The 19,821-nt window shown below is 43.7% G+C and overlaps 1 protein-coding gene across 5 annotated transcripts in view; it reads right to left on the minus strand.

Moving 5' to 3' along the window:
* The window catches only part of kiaa1217 (KIAA1217 ortholog), a 194,197-nt gene that overhangs the window by 31,079 nt on the left and 143,297 nt on the right, over positions 1 to 19,821 (minus strand). For all 5 annotated transcript variants that reach the window (XM_079805500.1, XM_079805501.1, XM_079805499.1 and 2 more), the window contains one exon: positions 14,407 to 14,500. In XM_079805500.1, the coding sequence (XP_079661626.1) occupies positions 14,407 to 14,500 (94 nt within the window). The remainder of the gene's footprint in view (positions 1 to 14,406; positions 14,501 to 19,821) is intronic.

Here is a 19,821-nt window from a genome sequence, read left to right on the forward strand (position 1 = left end):
ATCCATATTCGACCCAATATTCATCAGCATCAGCGTTTAACTTCGCTGATGTCGAGGGGATAGGGGAATATGGATATGTGTTGAGGCTACCGACTGGCGAGGAAAGTTTGCAGACTTTTCTCGCATTTCGTGGGCATCAACACTGAGAGCTCAAACTGTGCTTTAATGGCAGGGGCATACACGGCAGCGGGTCAGGCTGGTGCTGCTTTTCACACCATGGCGGTGTTTCAGGCGTACCAGGCGGACCTGCAGGAGGATCTCGACCAGGGGGCCGGGCTGTCCCCTGAGGCGGTTGCTGAGCTGCGCCGCACCACAGATCTTGCTCTCCGGGCCACCAAGCAGACTGCTGCTGCCATCGGCCGCTCTATGGCGGCTATGGTGGTCACGGAGAGGCATCTGTGGCTGAGCCTGGCTGATATCGGGGAGAAAGAGAAAGGCTTTCTCCTCGATTCGCCGGTTTCGCCGACTGAACTTTTCGGCACCTCCGTTGAGGCGGGGGTTGGAAAGTTCAGGGAGGCGAAGGCGCGTTCAGCGGCATTTAAGACATGCATACCGCTGAGATCCGCGCCCCCACCCAGGCAGGCGGGACCTGGTCCTTCACGGTCTGAGGACCGTAGGCAGGACCAGAGAGCTAGCGTCTCCTCTCGTGCCCCCCCCTCCGTGGAGGAGCAGGGCACAGAGGAGATGGGATTCCCGGGGGGAAAAAGGATCTGAGGGAGGTGGTCCAGGACCAACGCTCTCGGCGTTGGTGATGGATCACTTCCCTTGAGGGCGGTTACATCCTAGCCCTCTCCTTTTTCCTTTTTAATGTCTTTTAATGATTTTTTACCCAGGCACTTCTTACATCAGGCCTGAGGCGGGCCCATGATGAGTAGAACTATGTTCTGACGGCCCGCCCGGACCTGCTCAGTGAGAACGCCCCTTTCAGGCATTCAAGGGCGGTAGAACATGGTGGTGAGAACCGCACAATGAGTCTTCGCTCAGCATGCCGCAGGTGAGAGTGGTCATTTTTGTGTATTACACTAAAAATATGTATTTCTTACAGACCCCAGGTTTCCTGTATAGAGTTGGGTATTCATCAACGACTGAACGCTGAGGCGTCAGTTGGGATGTGGATGAAGGAGGCGCGTTGCTGAGGCACCGCCACCGTTGGTAATATGTACCACTTAGATCGGAGGCTCTAGTAAGGCAGGTGCCAATGCTGAGGCATCAAGGTACTGCTAGCCTAGCTGGCTATCAGGTTAAAGAGGGGCAAAAACGCTCTCCTGAAGGTCGGCTGTCAATTGTAGGCCTCAGTAGGCCTCTTGAACAAGGCGCGTTTTCAGTTGGAAGGCCTCAACCAGGCCTCACTGGAGGTATGTACCGATGTGCGCATCGGGACAGCTAGCCTGGCGGCTATCAGGTTGTAGGCCTCATCAGGCCTCCCTGAAGGCCCGCTGTTAGTTGTAAGGCCTTATTAGGCCTCCCTGAGGGTGAGCTCTCAGGTTGTGATCACTACCAGAGGCAGGTTGTAGGCCTCATCAGGCCTCCCTGAAGGCCTGCTGTTAACTCTAAGACCTTACTAGGCCTTTCTGAGGGTGAGCTCCCAGATTGTGGTCACTCCCAGAGGCAGGTTGTAGGCCTCATCAGGCCTCCCTGAAGACCTGCTGTTAAATTCTAAGGTAGTAGGCCCCATCAGGCCTCCCTAAGGTGTTCCTGGGATCCAGTCATCTAAAACAGTTAAGCACGAATTGCAAACAGGTAGCAGGCCTCTCCAGGCCTCCCTAAAGGCTGATTATCTGGTAGTAGGCCTCAATAGGCCTCCCTTGAGAGCGAGTTCCTTAATCAGGATGCTCGGATAGCCTGCGTAGCTTGACTGTCGACTAGTAGGCCTCAATAGGCCTCCCTGAGGGTGAGCTCCCAGGTTGTGGTCACTCGAACGAGGTAGTAGGCCCCATCAGGCCTCCCTAAGGCGTTCCTGGGATCCAGTCATTTGATACAGTTAGCACGCATTGCAAACAGGTAGCAGGCCTCTCCAGGCCTCCCTGAAGGCTGGTTATCAGGTAGTAGGCCTTAATAGGCCTCCCTTGAGGGCGAGTTCCTTAATCAGGATGCTCGAAAAGCCTGCGTAGCTTGACTGTCGGGTAGTAGGCCTCAATAGGCCTCCCGGAGGGTGAGCTCCCAGATTGTGGTCACTCGAACAAGGTAGTAGGCCCCATCAGGCCTCCCTAATGTGTTCCTGGGACCCAGTCATTTGAAACAGTTAGCACGTATTGCAAACAGGTAGTAGGCCTCTCCAGGCCTCCCTGAAGGCTGCTTATCAGGTAGTAGGCCTTAATAGGCCTCCCTTGAGGGCGAGTTCCTTAATCAGGATGCTCGAAAAGCCTGCGTAGCTTGACTGTCGAGTCCCAGATGGTGGTCACTCGAACGAGGTAGTAGGCCCCATCAGGCCTCCCTGAGGTGTTCCTGGGACCCAGTCATTTAGCACGTATTGCAATCAGGTAGTAGGCCTCTCCAGGCCTCCCTAAAGGCTGGTTATCAGGTAGTAGGCCTTAAATAGGCCTCCCTTGAGGACGGGTTCCTTAAACAGGATGCCCGACTAGCCTGCGTAGCTTGACTGTCAAGTAGTAGGCCTCCATAGGCCTCCTTGAGAAAACAAGGGTAACCTCAGCAGGCGGTATTGCTGTCAGGTAGTAGGCCTCACTAAGGCCTCCCTGAGGACGGAGTCCCGAGCCTGGATGCTTGGGTTTCCAGCATGGCTTGCGGTTAGGTAGTAGGCCTCTATAGGCCTCCCTGGAATACCCGCTATCAAGTAGTAGGCCCACAGGGCCTCCTTGAAGTTGAAGTTCCTGAGCTAGGCACTTTGATTACCAGTTCTCTGTGAGAAATTGTGGTAGTTGGGCTTACAGCTGGAGGTTACTCGCCAGGCAGGCTCAGCTGCTCCCCTCTATGAGGGTCGTCTATGAGTGCTCAGCCGCCTGAGCCTGGTCAGACGGTCGTAGGCCTCTCATGCGGCCTCCCTGTTAGATCAGTCATTAAGGCCCTTTCGGCCTCCCTACTGCTTTGAAACACAAGCACCTGGTAGATCCTTGATTTGAGCAGGCAGACTCCCCTCGATAGCAAGGGTTGAAAAGCACTACGCTGAGTGTTGCTCTCTTGGATAACCCGTCTCTGAGTTCCGGGCTAAGTAAGACTGCCTGTGTTTCAGTCCCTTAGCTTGGACGCCCCTTGGGCACCATCCAGAGGCTCTGTTTGAACAGACAGGGTTGGCTAAACCGAAGTGTCCATAACACTTAGGGCACCAGGTCAGGCCTCCCTGGTGGCACTCGGGAGAACATTTCCCGAGTAGTGACTGGCTGGGGTTCCTTCGGGTCCCCTAGCCACATTCCCTTGAAGGGACCCCTTCTTTGGAAGTAGTGGTCCCGGGCCTTCAAGCTGTCTAGATGGAACTCCACGCAGTGCGTTAGGGTTCCGTTTAGTTGTATAGCTTGGGCTATGACCGTAGGGAGTGCTGTCACTGTCAGCCCAGGACCTGAGGGGGAATCGCTCAGGTTTTTCTATGAATTACTTGAGTTGACAGTTGTCACTGCCAATGGGCAGACACTCCCCTCAGCATGGCGGCGTTGGTATATCGTTCCCCATAGCGTCAGCTAGACGCAGCGAGAGTTCCCTTTCGAAAGGGAACGTCTAAGGTTACGTATGTAACCTCTGTTCCCTGAGAACAGGGAACGAGCGCTGCGTCGCGTTGCCATGCTTCAGGGCCTATCTGCCATACAGTCCCTTCAGACGAGAAGATGTGTATGTGTTGGCACGGCGCCCTTTTATACTTCCGGGTCGCACGTTGATGACGTCATGGGCTGACGTCGGTCAAAGACTTTGCCGTGATTCGATAGTAGCTTCAGACACCAGTCACGCCGAGGGCGTTCCCCATAGCGTCAGCTAGACGCAGCGCTCGTTCCCTGTTCTCAGGGAACAGAGGTTACATACGTAACCTTAGACGTTTTCGGACCAGCACGCCCATGGGCGAACAGATGGGCGCGAGTGCATTTGCCATTTAAACAACGTGGTGCTGGATGTGAAAATGATAACTGCGTCGGGCTGAAACTAGCAAAAAACACTTGCGTCGCGCCTGCCGCTGCATTGCGCCGGGTGTATGATATGGCCCCATATCACATCCCTCTGGTACACATACAGACCAGAATATTCATATAAAATCCACTCTCCTATAAGACCTATTAGCCAGCTGGTACAATCAACAACTATGGGTGTCCCGTTACAGCATTAGAGGCACAAAATACAATGTTTTTATTTGTTGTGCACACCCTCACATTTTTGATCTTGACATAATGATCCGATAATTAAAAGCATACAAAAAAGTAATCTTTCTTGACATACTCTACTGAATTAATATTGTTAGAAATGTTATTGTAACAAGTGTATCAAAAACAGCAGTCCCAAAAATGCAAGCAACACAATGAATATGTATATATTGTTTTCTGAAGTTAAGCAGCTTATTTGACTTATTTTAAATTCTTCAGGTGGTATTTTATTCGTGCAGGTCGTATCCTATTCGTGCAAAGTGGCAGATCTGTTTTTACAGACACACAATATGAGCTGGGCGTCAAACCTATGATCCATGTCAGTCACATGGTAAAGCATGTGAGAGCTTGTCCGAAACTTAAAGCCTTGATAGCTGTTATGCAATAACCTCTTGAAGGTGGAACAGGCTTTTTAATAGTGACAAGGAACCTCACTTACCTCGACACGGTCCAATTGTGAAGTCTGTTACACTTACAGTTTCCAGCTGACTATACTTTCATCTTGTTAAATGTATTACAATTGTTCTAATTTGTGCCTCAACTTGAGGGCGACCCAAGACCAAACACTTCTACAGTCACACATTTGCCTAAAAGTAAAATACTAACATACAAATCACATATCCATATAAAGCTTCTCTTTAAACTTAGGGTTACCAAATGTCCTGTTCCCTTTCAAAAGCTACACTCAATGCTGCATAAGCTTATGCAAATGGGAAATGTCTTTGACATAACCAGCTGTGAAAATAGTGTGAAAACACGTCAATGAAATTGACCCGGAGGTATTTATAGCCTCGGCCGGTGACGTCATAGGCGCACCTGCTGCACGAGGCTATAAATAGATGAGCTTCCGCTGGAGCAAACCAGGTCTTTTTGTTTTCAGACCAACTCTGTGTTATGGTGTGTTACAAAGTCTCTGAAAAAAAAAAAAAATTCTCTCTCTCTTTCAAGACTCAACTCGAGATCTTTGTTAGGAGTTAGTTTTCAACATGGCAGTGTGCAGATTTCTCTCTCTTTCTCATCTCTGTTACAAAGAAACATAAGTGGAAAGAGTTCTAGTTAAATCTGATCCGTTGGAAACGAGTCAGCAGAGTAAAACGCTGTATATCCATGTTCTCTTTCAAAAAACAGAACTGGATGCACACGTGTATTGCTGTGTGTGTTTGGGGAAGAGCATGCGGTTGCTGCATTGAGTCAGACGAGTGCGAGCATTGCAAGCCTTTACAGTTAGAATGCTTTATGCTCGTCTGGGCTACTTTCAGTCCGCACCAGTTTTCGTAGCTCTCGAATGGGTTTGTTGACGAGCAAGAGACGGGTCCGTCCCTTTCGCTTGCTCGCTCAACAAATGCATGTTTCCCCGCGTGATCCCGAAGCGCGCTCCAGCGTTTCTTCGGCTCGCGCGGGGAATGATGATGAATCTCTGGGTCCGCGGACCTCGAGCAGCCACCTGCGATCGTTCCTCACATGATGGTGAATCCATACGAGGAATTTATCGAGGTGGTTGTTCGTGCGGTGGCCAGGGCAGTTTGTCTGGTACCGTGAATGAGAGATCCCCGAACGCAGTGAGCTTGAGGTTTCTGTCTAGAAAAAAAAAAAAAAAAAAAAAAAACATTTACTTCACGTGTTTTTGTACCCTTGACGTCGACATTTTCGACTATCATGGGTGCGAAATCGCGTGGATATGTGAGAATACCCCAGGTGGGAGACGCTCACGAGCTATCTCTCGCCTGGGTCTGCATTTTCATTAAAGAGACATGCCTCCCCATAAAGCCATGTAGAAAATAAACATCGGCTGTCATGGGCAAAGCTTATATATATGAATTATATATTGTATATTATTTTATATGGAATATATATATATATATATATATATATATATATATATATTATTTTATATCAATATATATTGTATATGATTTATATAAGAATAATAAATATAAAGGGACAGGCTGGTGCTGCGCTGCACACTATGGCTGTCTTGCAAGCATATCAGGCTGACCTTCTGAAGGATTTGAGTGGTTCATTTGGTGACTCAGTTAACTCTGTAGTGGCCAGATTTAAAGGAGTGGAAGAAACATGAAGTGTTCACTCAGTTTCTTCCTCAATGCACTCAAGGGGAGGGGCTATCAGCCACACAACCTCTCTTCAGTCCTTCAAGATTTAGGGGGGTAATAAGCAGAGTGTGGCGAGTCGCGCTCTCCCTCGTAAAGATTGGAGACCGGCTCGTCATCCTCAACAACCTCCCAGGGCAGACCTCGGGACTGTCATCAATATAAGAAGTCCGGTGGTCTGGTGCCCAGTCTGCCCCCACGGGACAGGGCGTGTCAAACATTTGCTCGCCCCACCCCGTTATCCTCAAAACTACTCCATCCCCGCCGCCTCTGGTGATTCGGGGGGGCAGTGGTTTCCAGTGAAATGTTAGACGTTCAGTGTTTAAATCCTGCTATCATCCAGGACATAGAACGTCTAACATCCCCTCAACAGGAAGTGTTAAAATTGTCACTCTCAGAGTCTCAGGCAGCGTGTTAACTTCTGCCAGGCGTTTCTGCATTGGTGTTAAGCACAGTAAAAATTAGTAAACTAATTTATTTGTCATCCTCCTTGTTTGAACGGCGTGGTCTCCACTTCCGTGAAGGCGGAGTTGGCGTTCGTACTGTCACAAGTGACAGCAGTTACTTCCTGGTCCCCAGTAGGGTGGGGGGGGTGTCTAATCTCAGATCTTCGAGTCTTAAACCGTGAAGCAGTTAAAGTACTCAAGGTCAAGATGTTACAGTGAAGGCGGTCGTGTCGCATATTCAACATTGTGATTGGATTCGGCACGATTGATCCGAAGGACGCATGTATTCGCATATAAAGTCTGCCACAACACAGGAAGTTCCTGAGGTTCGCTCTTGGGGGCAAAAGCTTACCAATTTCGGGTCTTCCATTTGGCTAGCCTTGTAACCGCACATAAACAAAATGTATGGATGTATTACTGGCTCCATTGGGATTCCGGGACATTCAAATTTTGAATTACAAAGGCGATTGCTAAAATTAGCACAATCACATGAGATGGTGCTTCAACACAGTGTGTTGGCTCATCTAGTTTCTCTAGGGTTGAGACTCAACACCAAGAAAAGTGTTCTTTCTCCTGCCCAGAGAACGACTTATCTAGGGTTTGTTCAGTTTTTGGTCACAAGGTGGGCACAATGGTTTCCCGCTTGAATCAAGACCATTCAGTATTCCCTGAGCAAAGTCAGGCTAGACCAAGATCTTACTGATCATCAGCACCAGAGTGTTAGGTCTAATGGCATCAGCATCCACGGGTTTCCCTTTGGGGTTGTTGCACATAAGACCGTTTCAGTTGTGGCTCAAAGCCAGAGGACTTAGGGCCAATCCTCAGGCAAATAAAGTGGCGCGCCATGTGGCTTCGTACACTAACTATGTGGTTCAGACCCCGGTTTTTGCCTTGGGTCCCACTCTAGGCGTACCTTGTCGTCGCAAGTTGCTAACGACGGACGCTTCCCTGACGGGCTGGGGTGCGGCCTTAAGTGGTCGTCCAGCCCAACGGGAATGGGAGGGTCATCAACTCAGTTGGCACATCAACTGCCTCGAGTTGACGGCTGTATTTCTGGCCCTGAAATACTTTCTCCCCCAATTGAGGGGCTGTCATGTCCTAGTGCGGGTGGACAGTACAGCTAAATATCTTGTATATAATCACCAGGGGGGTCTGTGCTCACGCTATCAGAATAGCGAGACAGATTTTTCTCTGGGCTCAGAACAAGTTCCTGTCACTCGAGCAGTGTACATTCAAGGGCAGGAGCAGATTTACTGTCCAGATAGAGTTACAGATGGGGGGGTGGAAACTCCACCCAGAAGTAGTCAAGCAGATCTGGATCAGATTTTACAGAGCTGACCACAGGGAGTGGACCTCTTCGCCTCTTCTCAGACAGCGCAATGTCCCTGCTTCTCTCTGTCACCCAGCCCCGCTGGGTCTGGGTGTGATGGTTCATACATGGCCCAAAATGTGTCTGTATGCCCTCCTTCCAGTCGCTCTGCTCCTGGGAGTTCTAGCCGGGGTTCGCCAACAAGGGTCTTGCTTCTTATCAATAGCGCTGCGTTGGTCGAACAGGGTTTGGTTCTCGGAGATAGTGTCTCTCCTCAACGGCTCGCCTTGGGCGATTCCGGCGAGGAGGGACCTTCTGTCTCAGGCAGAGAGCACGATATTCCATTCCAGGCCCGACCTGTGGAACCTTCATGTTTGGCCCCTGAAGGGCACCAATTGAGGGACACGGGGCTTTCGCCTGCAGTTATTGAGACCATTCTAAGTGCTAGAGCTTCCTCCACTCGGAAGTTTATGCTAATAAATGGGGTGTCTTTGAAAGGTGGTGTACGACACAATGTAGATTCAGTCAACTGCCAGGTAACTTCAGTTCTGGATTTTCTGCAAGAAAAGTTGTCATCAGGCACCTGCCCCTCCACTCTCAGGGTTCATGTGGCCGCTCTTTCGGCTTGCCACGCCTTGGTGGATGGGGTGCCGCTCGGGAGACATCCTCTACTCGCTCGCTTCATTCGTGGGGTAGGCGGTTGAGGCCACCTGTTAGAACCAAGATCCCTTCATGGGACTTAGCTTTAGTCTTCGAGGGTCTGGTTGAGACCCCCTTTGAAACATTAGCTTGCCCCTCCACTCTCAGGGTTCATGTGGCCGCTCTTTTGGCTTGCCACGCCCTGGTGGATGGGGTGCCGCTTGGGAGGCATCTTCTGCCTGCTCACTTTGTTGTGCCAGGCAGTTGTGGCCTCCATTAAGAGCCAAGATCCCTTCATGGGACTTAGTTTTAGCCCTCGAGGGTCTGGTTGAGACCCCCTTTGAACCTCTAGAATCAGCGTATGACGAACTTCTGACTCTAAAGATGGTTTTTCTTATGGCTATAACTTCTCTGAAAAGAATTGGGGACATGCAGGCTCTGTCAATATCGCCATCCTGCTTAGACTTTGCCCCAGGTTTGGTGAAAGTGATTTTGCATCCCCACCCTGACTACCTGCCTAAGGTTCCTTTGTCGACTGTACATCCTGTCACTCTTGAAACCTTCTGCCCTCTGCCGTTCACAACGCCGGATCAGGAGAAACTTCATAGACTGTGTCCAGTCCATGCTCTTCAGGCCTACGTCCACCGCACTAGCCAGTGGCGTAAGTCAGAGCAACTGTTTGTTTGCCATGGGGGCCGTAACAGAGGTTCTGCCACCATCAAACAATGTCACATTGGGTCAGGGATGCTACTGCTCTTGCCTATGAGGTGCGCGGTCAAGCTTCGCCTATAGGATTAAGGGCTCACTCCACCAGGGGAGTCGCCTCTTCTAATGCGTTAGCAAGGGGTGCTCCCTTACAAAGTGTTTGTGATGCGGCAGGTTGGTCCTCTCCGCACACATTCTTAAGACTTTATAGCTTGGATGCTCATGCCACTCTGGGCTCTCATGTCCTTGAGTCGACATCACAGGCTAATGCCTGAGGCTTCTTGCGTTCTTGTGCACACCTACACAACCGTAAGGGGTCCAGGCACCATCAAGCACGGCGGCGTGGGTATTCTCGTTCCCATTTGCATAAGCTTATGCAGCATTGAGTGTAGCTTTTGAAAGGGAACACTTGGGGTTACTTGACTGTAACCCTGTTCCCTGATAAAGCGGAACGAGATGCTGCATTGCTAGGCCGTGCTGATGATGCTTCAGGACTGGTCTTCAAACAAAGAAGATCTGGTTTGCTCCAGCGGAAGCTCATCTATTTATAGCCTCGTGCAGCAGGTGCGCCTATGACGTCACCGGCCGAGGCTATAAATACCTCCGGGTCAATTTCATTGACGTGTTTTCACACTATTTTCACAGCTGGTTATGTCAAAGACATTTCCCATTTGCATAAGCTTATGCAGCATCTCGTTCCGCTTTATCAGGGAACAGGGTTACAGTCAAGTAACCCCAAGTGTTTTCCCAGGACATGTCCTGTTTTCAAGTCCTGTCCTAGCCCTAATATAAAAATGTTCTATCCATACAGGGGGCGTACTTTAAATGTATTGAAATTAATAAGGAATCTTTGAGTAAACTTTGATTTTTTTGCAGGGGCGTTTCTAGAATTTTCATTTTAGGGGGGCTCAGCCCCCAGTGAGGGTATGGGGAAAAAAATGGTAACACTTTAGTTTAGGCTCAAATTCTCACTATTAACTAGTAGCTTATTAGTATGCATATTAGGATATTGGGTATTTATTATTACTTATAAAGCAAATATTAATGCCTAATTCTGTATGACCATATTGTAGCTTATCCCTTAATCATACAATGTAGGCAGGTTTATAATCACTGAGATCCCAAATGTGAGGTAGTTAGGGGGGTTCGGGGGCTTGCTCCCCTGAGAAAATTTTGATTTCCATGATCTACATATGTGCATTTTAAGATGTTCTGAACGCCAACAAATTAGATAACAATAGCTTGAAAACCATGTCAGTGGGCAGATATGACTGATAAAGTTTTTTCCATTTTTCTCAGTGAAGAAAGTTAAACATTTGTTTAACTGATATTTATGTTTTATGAATAATTTTTGTAGACATGTTAATTTACTGAAGGCTAACATGAAAGCTAGGTAACTAAATGTATTAAATTTATTCACAATATGCACAAATTCATTACTAATCTTATGCCCAATACAGGCTGAAAAAAGCTGAGCTTTTTTTTCTGAATGTTACAAATGGAATTATATTAATTTACAATATGCACACATTCATTACTATTAATCTTAGGCCTAATCTGAAGAAAACGGCTTTGTTAATATGTCTTGTTTGTTAATTATATTAAAAATGACATTACATAGGCCTATTTCAATTAAAATGGCGAAATTAGACAAAAGTTAATTAATTTGCCTGAATATTTGTGTCATTTGTTTAACAGTTCAACAAAGAAGCAGCTGTCAAATATGAAATGTTTAGTTTAGCTACTTACACATGTCGCACTTGACGTCGAGTCGTGCTGCTAAAATTCGCGCTCCGCCTCAGCAGCTTCTGTGTGAACATAAAGCCCGCCTACTCTGATTTGATTGGTTTTCTCAAATATTTTGACATTGACGAACGGTGACAGACCAATGAGGCTCAAATCAACGCACACACTTCTGCTTCTAACGTGTGCTCTAATCGCCGCCACAGCAGATTGAAGAACACGCTGGTTAAAAGACGGGACGAAGGTGAAGCCTCCCGCAAGTTTCATATGTTATAAAGGTTAATCACAAATTTTTTAGGGGTGCTGGGCAGAAGTTTAGGGGGGGCTGAAGCCCCCCTAAAAAAGGGCCTAGTGACACCCATGATTTTTGGTCATCTAAATATGGTCACCCTATTTAAACTGCCAGAATGTCAAACACTGACACTTTCTGTGAACTTTGGCAACTGTCTGAACAACTTGTTCTCACTCTCTTGTCAGAACACAGATAATAGTCTCTATCTTTTGTATTCTTTCTCTCTCCCTTGAAATGTGTACATATACGACTAAGGCATCACTCACCATACTTTAATCCACTTAGACATGGACACGTGACACAAACAATGCGCCTTTCAACTTCTAACATTGCACTCATGCTGCTAAAAGTGACACAAACTGTTAATAAGAGCCTTAAAACAAGCCTTAAAACAAAAATCAAGCAAAATATAGGGAGCAAAGTCCTTCACTTCCTGGAACTTTTACAACTTCCCTTAAGGGCTCTTATGGCAGCGTCTAATGCTCTAATCAAATGCATATTAGTTGTGCGAGTTGGTCAAAGCCAAACCGGGGATTACCACAGACAAAAGTCTGGGGCTACCTTGTTAAATTTGGGGAAACAGAGAGAAAATGAAAGCCTTGCGATCTAATTTCCGTTACATCACCACCAAACAAACAGGGCCGGCATGGCAAGAGATTAGAGAGGATTATGGGAGGAAAAGGAACGAGGAAAAAGCCTTTGCTTTCTATTCAGTGCTTCCACCAATTCTGCTTCAATCCTGATCCAATCCCCCTGAAATTAGGCCCGGGGGACAAAGAGGGACATGAAAGGATTGGAACGGTGTGACTGGGGTGGGGGTGACTCTAACTGTGAAGAGCAGAGGGATCCCTGGAGATGGCCGAGAAGAAAAGGGGAGGCCGGGAAGGGACCTGTTATTTAAATAATGCCCTCAGTTCATTTTTCTGAGCATGCTAAAAAATGAAAAATGGCAACATGTGGGAATTACAGAAGGATTTGGAAAAAATGACTAGTTAGTAGGTTGTTTGAACAAGTGCAGAAGCCCTCTATTATCACGTTTGTTAAGTGTCACATCCACCAAACACATAGATGCTTACTACGATTCTCAATATTTATCAGCTGATTGAATCGTTCATGCTCATTTATCCTATTTTTACATTAAGATTACCTTTGCTGTCATCAAACGCTCACTTAAAGTTAATATTTAAAACATCAATAACATCAACACTGTTAAATCTTTAACAAATCTAAAAATGACTAATCATTTTTCAAACTGTACATATGTATATACTACTGTTCAAAAGTTTGGGGTCAGTACATTTAAAAAAAAAAAATTATACTTTTATTAATCAGGGACACATTACATTGATCAAAAGTTCAAACAGTTTATTATAAAAGATTTCTATTTCAAATAAATGCTGTTCTTTTATCAAAGAATTCTGAACAAAAATGTATCACGGTTTCAACAAAATTATTAAGCAGCACAACTGTTCTCAGCATTGATGATAATAATAATAAGAAATGAGCAAACTAAAGAGTAATGTGGGTGAAAAAATTCAGCTTTGCCATCACAGGAATAAATTACATTTTAAAATATATTCAAATCGAAAAGTTCTTTTAAATTGCTATTACATTTCACAATATTACGTTTTTTACTTTGTTTTTGATCATATAAATGCAGCCTTGGTAAGCATAAGCCACTTTTATTCAAAAACATAAAAAATTGTTCCAAACTTTTGAACAGTTGTAGATAGACTAGTGGACCTCACTTTGGTCGTTGGTCAAAATCTTATATCACGATAGTTATTTTTGCATTAAATAAGGGTTTTATGACTTCAAAAAATGTTATACCATTAAAATTTCATTTGAAATTCTTAGCATCATTTTAAAAATCATTAAAAAGTTAATACTAGCCTAAAAAAAGCTTACTGAAGACAAGTAAACAATGATAAAGAAAGAGCAAAGAAAACAAACTACAATAGAACAAAGACACAAATGAAATAATTGACCTACCTCAAAAACTTCAAGCACTAGAAATACTACATAAAATGTATAAAGTAATCAAATGTATAAAAAAAACACTGCATAGCCTTTACTGTGTAAATTAAGAGCATTGAGAGATTTTCTCTTTTTGTTTGATTATCATTAATAATGACAGCAGGTAAATGTGGATGCTGTCACTTTAAGAACGATTGCACGCATCCAATATACTCATGCATGCGTTTTCTCTCTACTGCTAACGTTCACTTAAGACATAAATGACTGTTTGCTTGCAAAAACATGGTCACTTTCTATTATTCGGCAAAAAGCTTTCAGTTCTCACATGTTCTATATAGACTGCGGCTTCAAGTCATGCGTCTCTCAGACAGCACTGAGAAACAGTCTCTCAGAGAGCATGTGCATATACTGAAATGAGTTCTCTTTCGCTGTTAATTGTGCTTCAAATCACCTGTTTTTAAACCGCGATGCTTAAAAACGCATGCAAGCGATACGCTTTTGTGACCGTGCAGCACAGCAACATCACATGAGCGTGATCGCTACAGAGACAATAGCCCAAAATCTCTACCGGTTGACAAATTTCTACACGTTAATTGGTATATCGCCCACTCCTAGTTGTTGGATCACTATCCAGAAACCGGTCAACCAGAGCTCTCAACTGCACCAAACTCCATAAATTACTTATCTAATGCTCTGCTTGTGTTATATGTATCTGTTCAAACTTGTAGGATGGAAGTAAGATCACAAATATAAATTTGGCATTATCAAGACCAAATACAAGGCCTGTCAAACTAAAATTTTCCATCATCTATCAAACCATTCACAAAAAGATATCTCAATCAAGGATTCTGACTTCTAATTGTTCTAACAAAAATTGCTTGGCACTCACCCTTGCATCTCCGTTGCTTGGCCGGGCTCCATGGCTGAAGGCATGCGCAGGGTCTTTGTGGTACACCTTCAGGCACGAGTGATCTGTGATGTTCCTGTGCGGGGAGAATTCCACATCGGTCACATATACAGACCAAATGTCACCGTCCGAACGGGGTCGCGTACGGTTCCCTGAAGGTTGGCCCCTGAGCTCTGCCACAACAGGGTGCACTAGGGCCGACGGTATTTCAACACGCGAGAGCGGAGAGTGGCAGCGAGAGAAGGAATCACGAGAATTAAGCGTTTCACTGAGAGACACAGGCGAGCCAGAGCGAGAAATTGAAGATGAAGGTGAGAAGCTACGGCTCACTGTGACAAAATCCATGGTGGCTGAGATGTCCGTTAATGTCGAGACTAGAATTCTCTGTAGGTCCAGAAATTATTTACTAATACAGCATTGAGCTAAAATATTAACTGTCTACTAAGTAACCAAGTTTGTCAATTTATGTTTTTAAGTCTCTATCTTCCCGGACCTTTCCAAATGTGTTGCGTGTTAAACCTATTTGTGTAAAGTGACGTGAGCATTTTTCTCATGAAGTCTGATATGTGGTCATGTGGCTGTAATTCCGATTTACAGCCTTGATAAAAAGGAGTTGTCTCAAAGTACATGTTACATCACCATGTAAAGAGACTGACCACTCCTTTGTCTCCTGGACAGTATGAGTCACTATAGTCTCATTAGATCTGAGGAAATGTCAATGATTAATTTGGTTGTGACTGGCCAGTTCTTTAAAAACCCCATGAAATAACTGGATGATCACATGATTCTTTTCTACGTTGACCTATTTCATGCTGAAACAGGAAGTTTGGGTGGACAGAACCGAAGAGCCAATCGCCTTTAGTTATACTCAATCTAGAAAACATCTAATTGGACAAAAATCTGCATAGTCATCAATACTTTTCATTCCCCAGGTCCTTTTAAAAGTGTACACTACCGATCAAAAGATTTTGCGTCAGTAAAGAATTGTATATTTTTATTCAGAATGCATTTAATTGATTAAAAGTGACAGTAAATACATGTCCCAAAAGATTTATATTTCAAATAAATCCTGTTTTCTTCAAAGAATTGGGGTTTCAGGGTTTCCACAAAAATATTAAGCAACACAACATTCAACATTGAAAACAATAAAAAATGTTGGAAACACTTTATAATAAGTATACAGTAATAAAGTACTTACAAATCAAACTGTAAGTTTATAGTTAATTCAAACTTAATAAATTGTAGTCTGTACATTGTTAATATATCAATAGGCTATATACAAATTGTTTTTCATTCATAGTCACTGTCATAACCACATTATTATTGTTAAATTAGCTCAGTTTTAAAAAATAAAAAATTAGTTTTTTATGCTTTGTTATCAACTTATTAACTGTAAATAGTTCTCACTTTAGATTAGGTCATGGAAAATGTAATTAATTAAGTGCTTTAAACCAAAAATGTATGACATTTTTCCTTTTTCTGTGACCTAATCTAAAGTGATAACTAGTTATTCCTAATATTAACCAATTAACAATTCCTTTACTACGAGCTAATTACAGTGACAACGAATGAAGAACTCACTATTTCTATATATATCAATATACTGTATTAGCAGTGTAGAGACTACAAAATATTAATTATGAATTAACTATAAACTAATAGTTTGTTAATGATTTGTAAATGCTTTATTACTGTATACTTATTATGAATATTTCTTGAGCAGCAAATCAGCATATTAGAATGATTAAAAAGGATCATGTGACACTAAAGACTGGAGTAATGATGCTGCAAATTCAGCTTTGTCATCACAGGAATAAATTACATTTTAAAATATGTTCAAATAGAACAGAGTTATGTTCAATTTTAATAATACGACTGCTTTTACTGTATTTTTGATCAAATAAATGCAGACTTTTTCCAAAACATTCAAACATATCTTCCTGACCCCCGAACAATACTGTATTAAAGTTAGTAGAAGTTCATTTTGTCAACTTTTAGCAGTATACCAACATATAGATAGCTCAACTTTTCATTTCATTGAGTATTTCAAAGGTGATTCCCAACTGAGAAAGTGTTGTGGTTTACTCATAATTCTGTAAACAGGTAGAGAGATACAGTAGGTAATGAAAGCAATGTACACATAAGTGTTTAGAGATTGGCTGAGGTGGAGGGAAAGATGAAAGACCAGAGAAAATGAGAGTGAAAGATATGTGGGAGTGTTTGTTTGAAGTCTGACATAAGTGGTATGTTAAGATTAGCTGTGCTGGTGGGTTAAGGTCAGGTTTATTGGTTTAAAGTCAGAGAAACAAATGATGTGAGGCCATTCTTACTTTAGCTGTCTCGCTTTGACTGTAATTCTGTTCAAATGAAATCTAGTTATAATGTTCTGTCCGGCTTTTTACAGTCTAGATGGTTTCAAAGAAATATTACTGAAGATTTTTCAGAGCTATAGTTCCATATTACAGAAATAATTCACCCAAAAATGAAAAGTCTGTCATCCATTATTCAACCAATATGAATGTATTCGTTTTGCAAATGAGATTTGGGATGTAGGGCATTTTCAGCAAATAACTTAAAATATCCATGTGTTCCTCACGGAAGACTTGGAATATGGTCCTTTTGTGATGTTTTCAGAGCTTGACACTCACTGTATGCATTTGTCATGTGGAAAAAAGCTACATGAACATTCTGTTAAAAATCTAATTTTATGTTCCACAGCAGAAAGAAAGGCATATGGGTTTGGAACAGCATGCGACAGAATATTCATTTCCATTCATTTGCAATTCTTTAACAGCGGTATGTTTCCAGTAAATCAATGCATGTGAGATTTGATTGCTAAGTTTGTTCTCAAGGAAAAAGCTATAGAAAAGGAAACAGAGATGCAATTGGACCTGGAAGAATGTCACTTGCTGTGTTGATTGATGTCATGAAACTAAAGGAAGCATGTGGAATGAGGAAGGAAGACAGTACGCTGTTCAAAATTTGAAGGAATAGTTCACCCAAAAATGAAAATTATCCCATAATTGACTCACTTTAAGCCATCCTAGGTGTATATGACTTTCTTCTTTCAGGCTAATACAATGGAGTTAAGGCCTGTTCACACCGGGACGATTTTCGCGCGCGTTTATCGCCGACGTTTAATGCCTCGTGACTAAACAATGGGCGCCAATGTGAGTGTTCACACTGACGCGTAAAACGCCAGGCGTAAAAGCGTCATTTTAAAAAAAACGCCTCGGGTTCGTTTTTTTATTTTGACGCGGCGCGTTAAAAACTGGCCGACCAATGAGATCAGCGCTTTTGTTCACATGCCTGGAGCTGCTGAAGTGACATTAAAACACGACTTGGTGGCGCTCAAGCACAAAATCGGTCTTGCCGAGCACACATTGATACGAAGAAGAAGTAGTAAGTAGACAAAGAAGAAGATGGGCTGCTAATGCTGCTTGCCAGTTAGCAAAAAGTGTGTGAATGGTTTTGCCATAGACATAATATATCTGTGGTTTTGTCAAGCACGTAAATACGGTCTCTCCTTTTCTTCTGTGTGACAAGCGAGTGTCAGAAGCGTAAAGTGCCGCAGCACCACCTTGTGTACCGGGAGCGCTATCTACTGAATGTGCACGTTCACTCACCACATCGCCAGTGGAAATCGCTTGGTTGTGAACACTCAAGACGCGCCGAAAAACGTCACGAAAAACGCTGGCGATAAGCGCGTGCGATATTCGTCCCGGTGTGTACAGGCCTTTACATTATTAAATCCTGGCTCTAAAAATGCCACTGAACAGCCTCTCCTAATCGTCTGCCGCGTCTCTACTATTGTAAATGACTTGAGCTTGCGGTTGCTGCGTATACCATGTAGTACAGGAGACTTGGGAGGGTTGACTAAAGGAGCGTTTCAGGTCCACACATTCGAAACAAATATTAAAGTATAAACTCATTTTTAACCATGAACCAAAAATACAAAGAAAAGGGATAGTTCACCCAAAAACGTACTCATTTACTCATCCTCAAGCCATCTAGGTGTATATGAGTTTCTTCTTTCAGACAAACACAATTGGAGTTATATAAAAAAATATCATTGCTCTTCCAAGCATTATAATGGCAGTGAATGGCGGTCCAAAGTCCAAGATCCAGTCAGTGCATCCATCCATCATAAAAGTAATCCACATGATTCCAGGGGGTTAATAAAGGCCTTCTGAAGCAAACCGATGTGTTTTTGTAAGAAAAATATCCATATTTAAAACTTTATAAACTAAAAAGCAAAACAAACTAAAAACAAAAGAGTAACCCCTGTCACATATACAGGATATGTAGGACTAGCGTAAGCTTTTTGACGCCTCTCGAGGTTCAAACTAAAAGGGCTGGGCAACAAACTCAAACTCCTCTTCTCTTATATCGAAATCCTCCGACATTTCTCTTTAGAAATTCTCATTTTAGACTTCTAATTTGAGACCGGTGTTTTGTTTTGCTCTATCCTCTGTGCTTCTGCGTTCGTCAACACATGGATATTTTTCATACACAAACGCATCACTTCGCCTCAGAAGGCCTTTATTAAACCCCCGAAGCCATGTGGAGCACTTTTATGATAGATGGATGCACTTTTTTGGGCTTCAAAATCTCGTCTCCCATTCACTGCCATTATAAAGCTTGGAAGAGCCAAGAATTATTTTTTTTATATAACTCTGACTGTGTTTGCCTGAAAGAAGAATGTCATACACACCTAGGATGGCTTGAGGGTGAGTAAATCATGGGGTAATTTTCATTCTTGGATGAACTATCCCTTTAAGTTTCTTAAACAAAATGAAAAAAAAAAAATCTATCCATTTCTCATTTCTCTTTTTTTGCGCTTTAAGTAGAAAATCAAATGACCAGAAGATACAATGACCGAAGTAGCTCCTCTTCTCTTATATAAATCTTCTGACATTTTTCTTTAAAATTTCTTGTTTTAGACTTCTAATTCGTGACTGCCGTTTTGTTTTCCAAAATCGTCTCGTTTACGTATGTAACCCTCGTTCCCTAAAAGAGGAGATCCCCAATTCGTCGGTCAGTTCCGAAGTACGTCAAATGTGACCGACTGAAAGGGAACAAATAATAGCCTATCTTTTGCGCTTCCACATTCGTCAATTCTCACTTAAGCTTACGCATACCCTTCCGCCTGAAATAGATTCTCTCTCGTGAACCCACGTACACCCTTTGCTGGAAGCCAGTGATTATAGTTTATAAAGGTTTAAATATGGATGATTTTCTTAGAAAGACCCATCGTTCTGCTTCAGAAGGTATTTATCATTCCACTGGAGTCGTATGGGTTACTTTTATGATGGATGGATGCACCTTTTGGAGCTTCAAAAACTCGGGCACTATTCAATGCTATTACAGAGGCAGGATATTTTTTAATGTAACTCC

The sequence above is a fragment of the Gobio gobio genome (assembly GCF_949357685.1).
Source record: "Gobio gobio genome assembly, chromosome: 23".
NCBI classification, from domain to species: Eukaryota; Metazoa; Chordata; class Actinopteri; order Cypriniformes; family Gobionidae; genus Gobio; species Gobio gobio.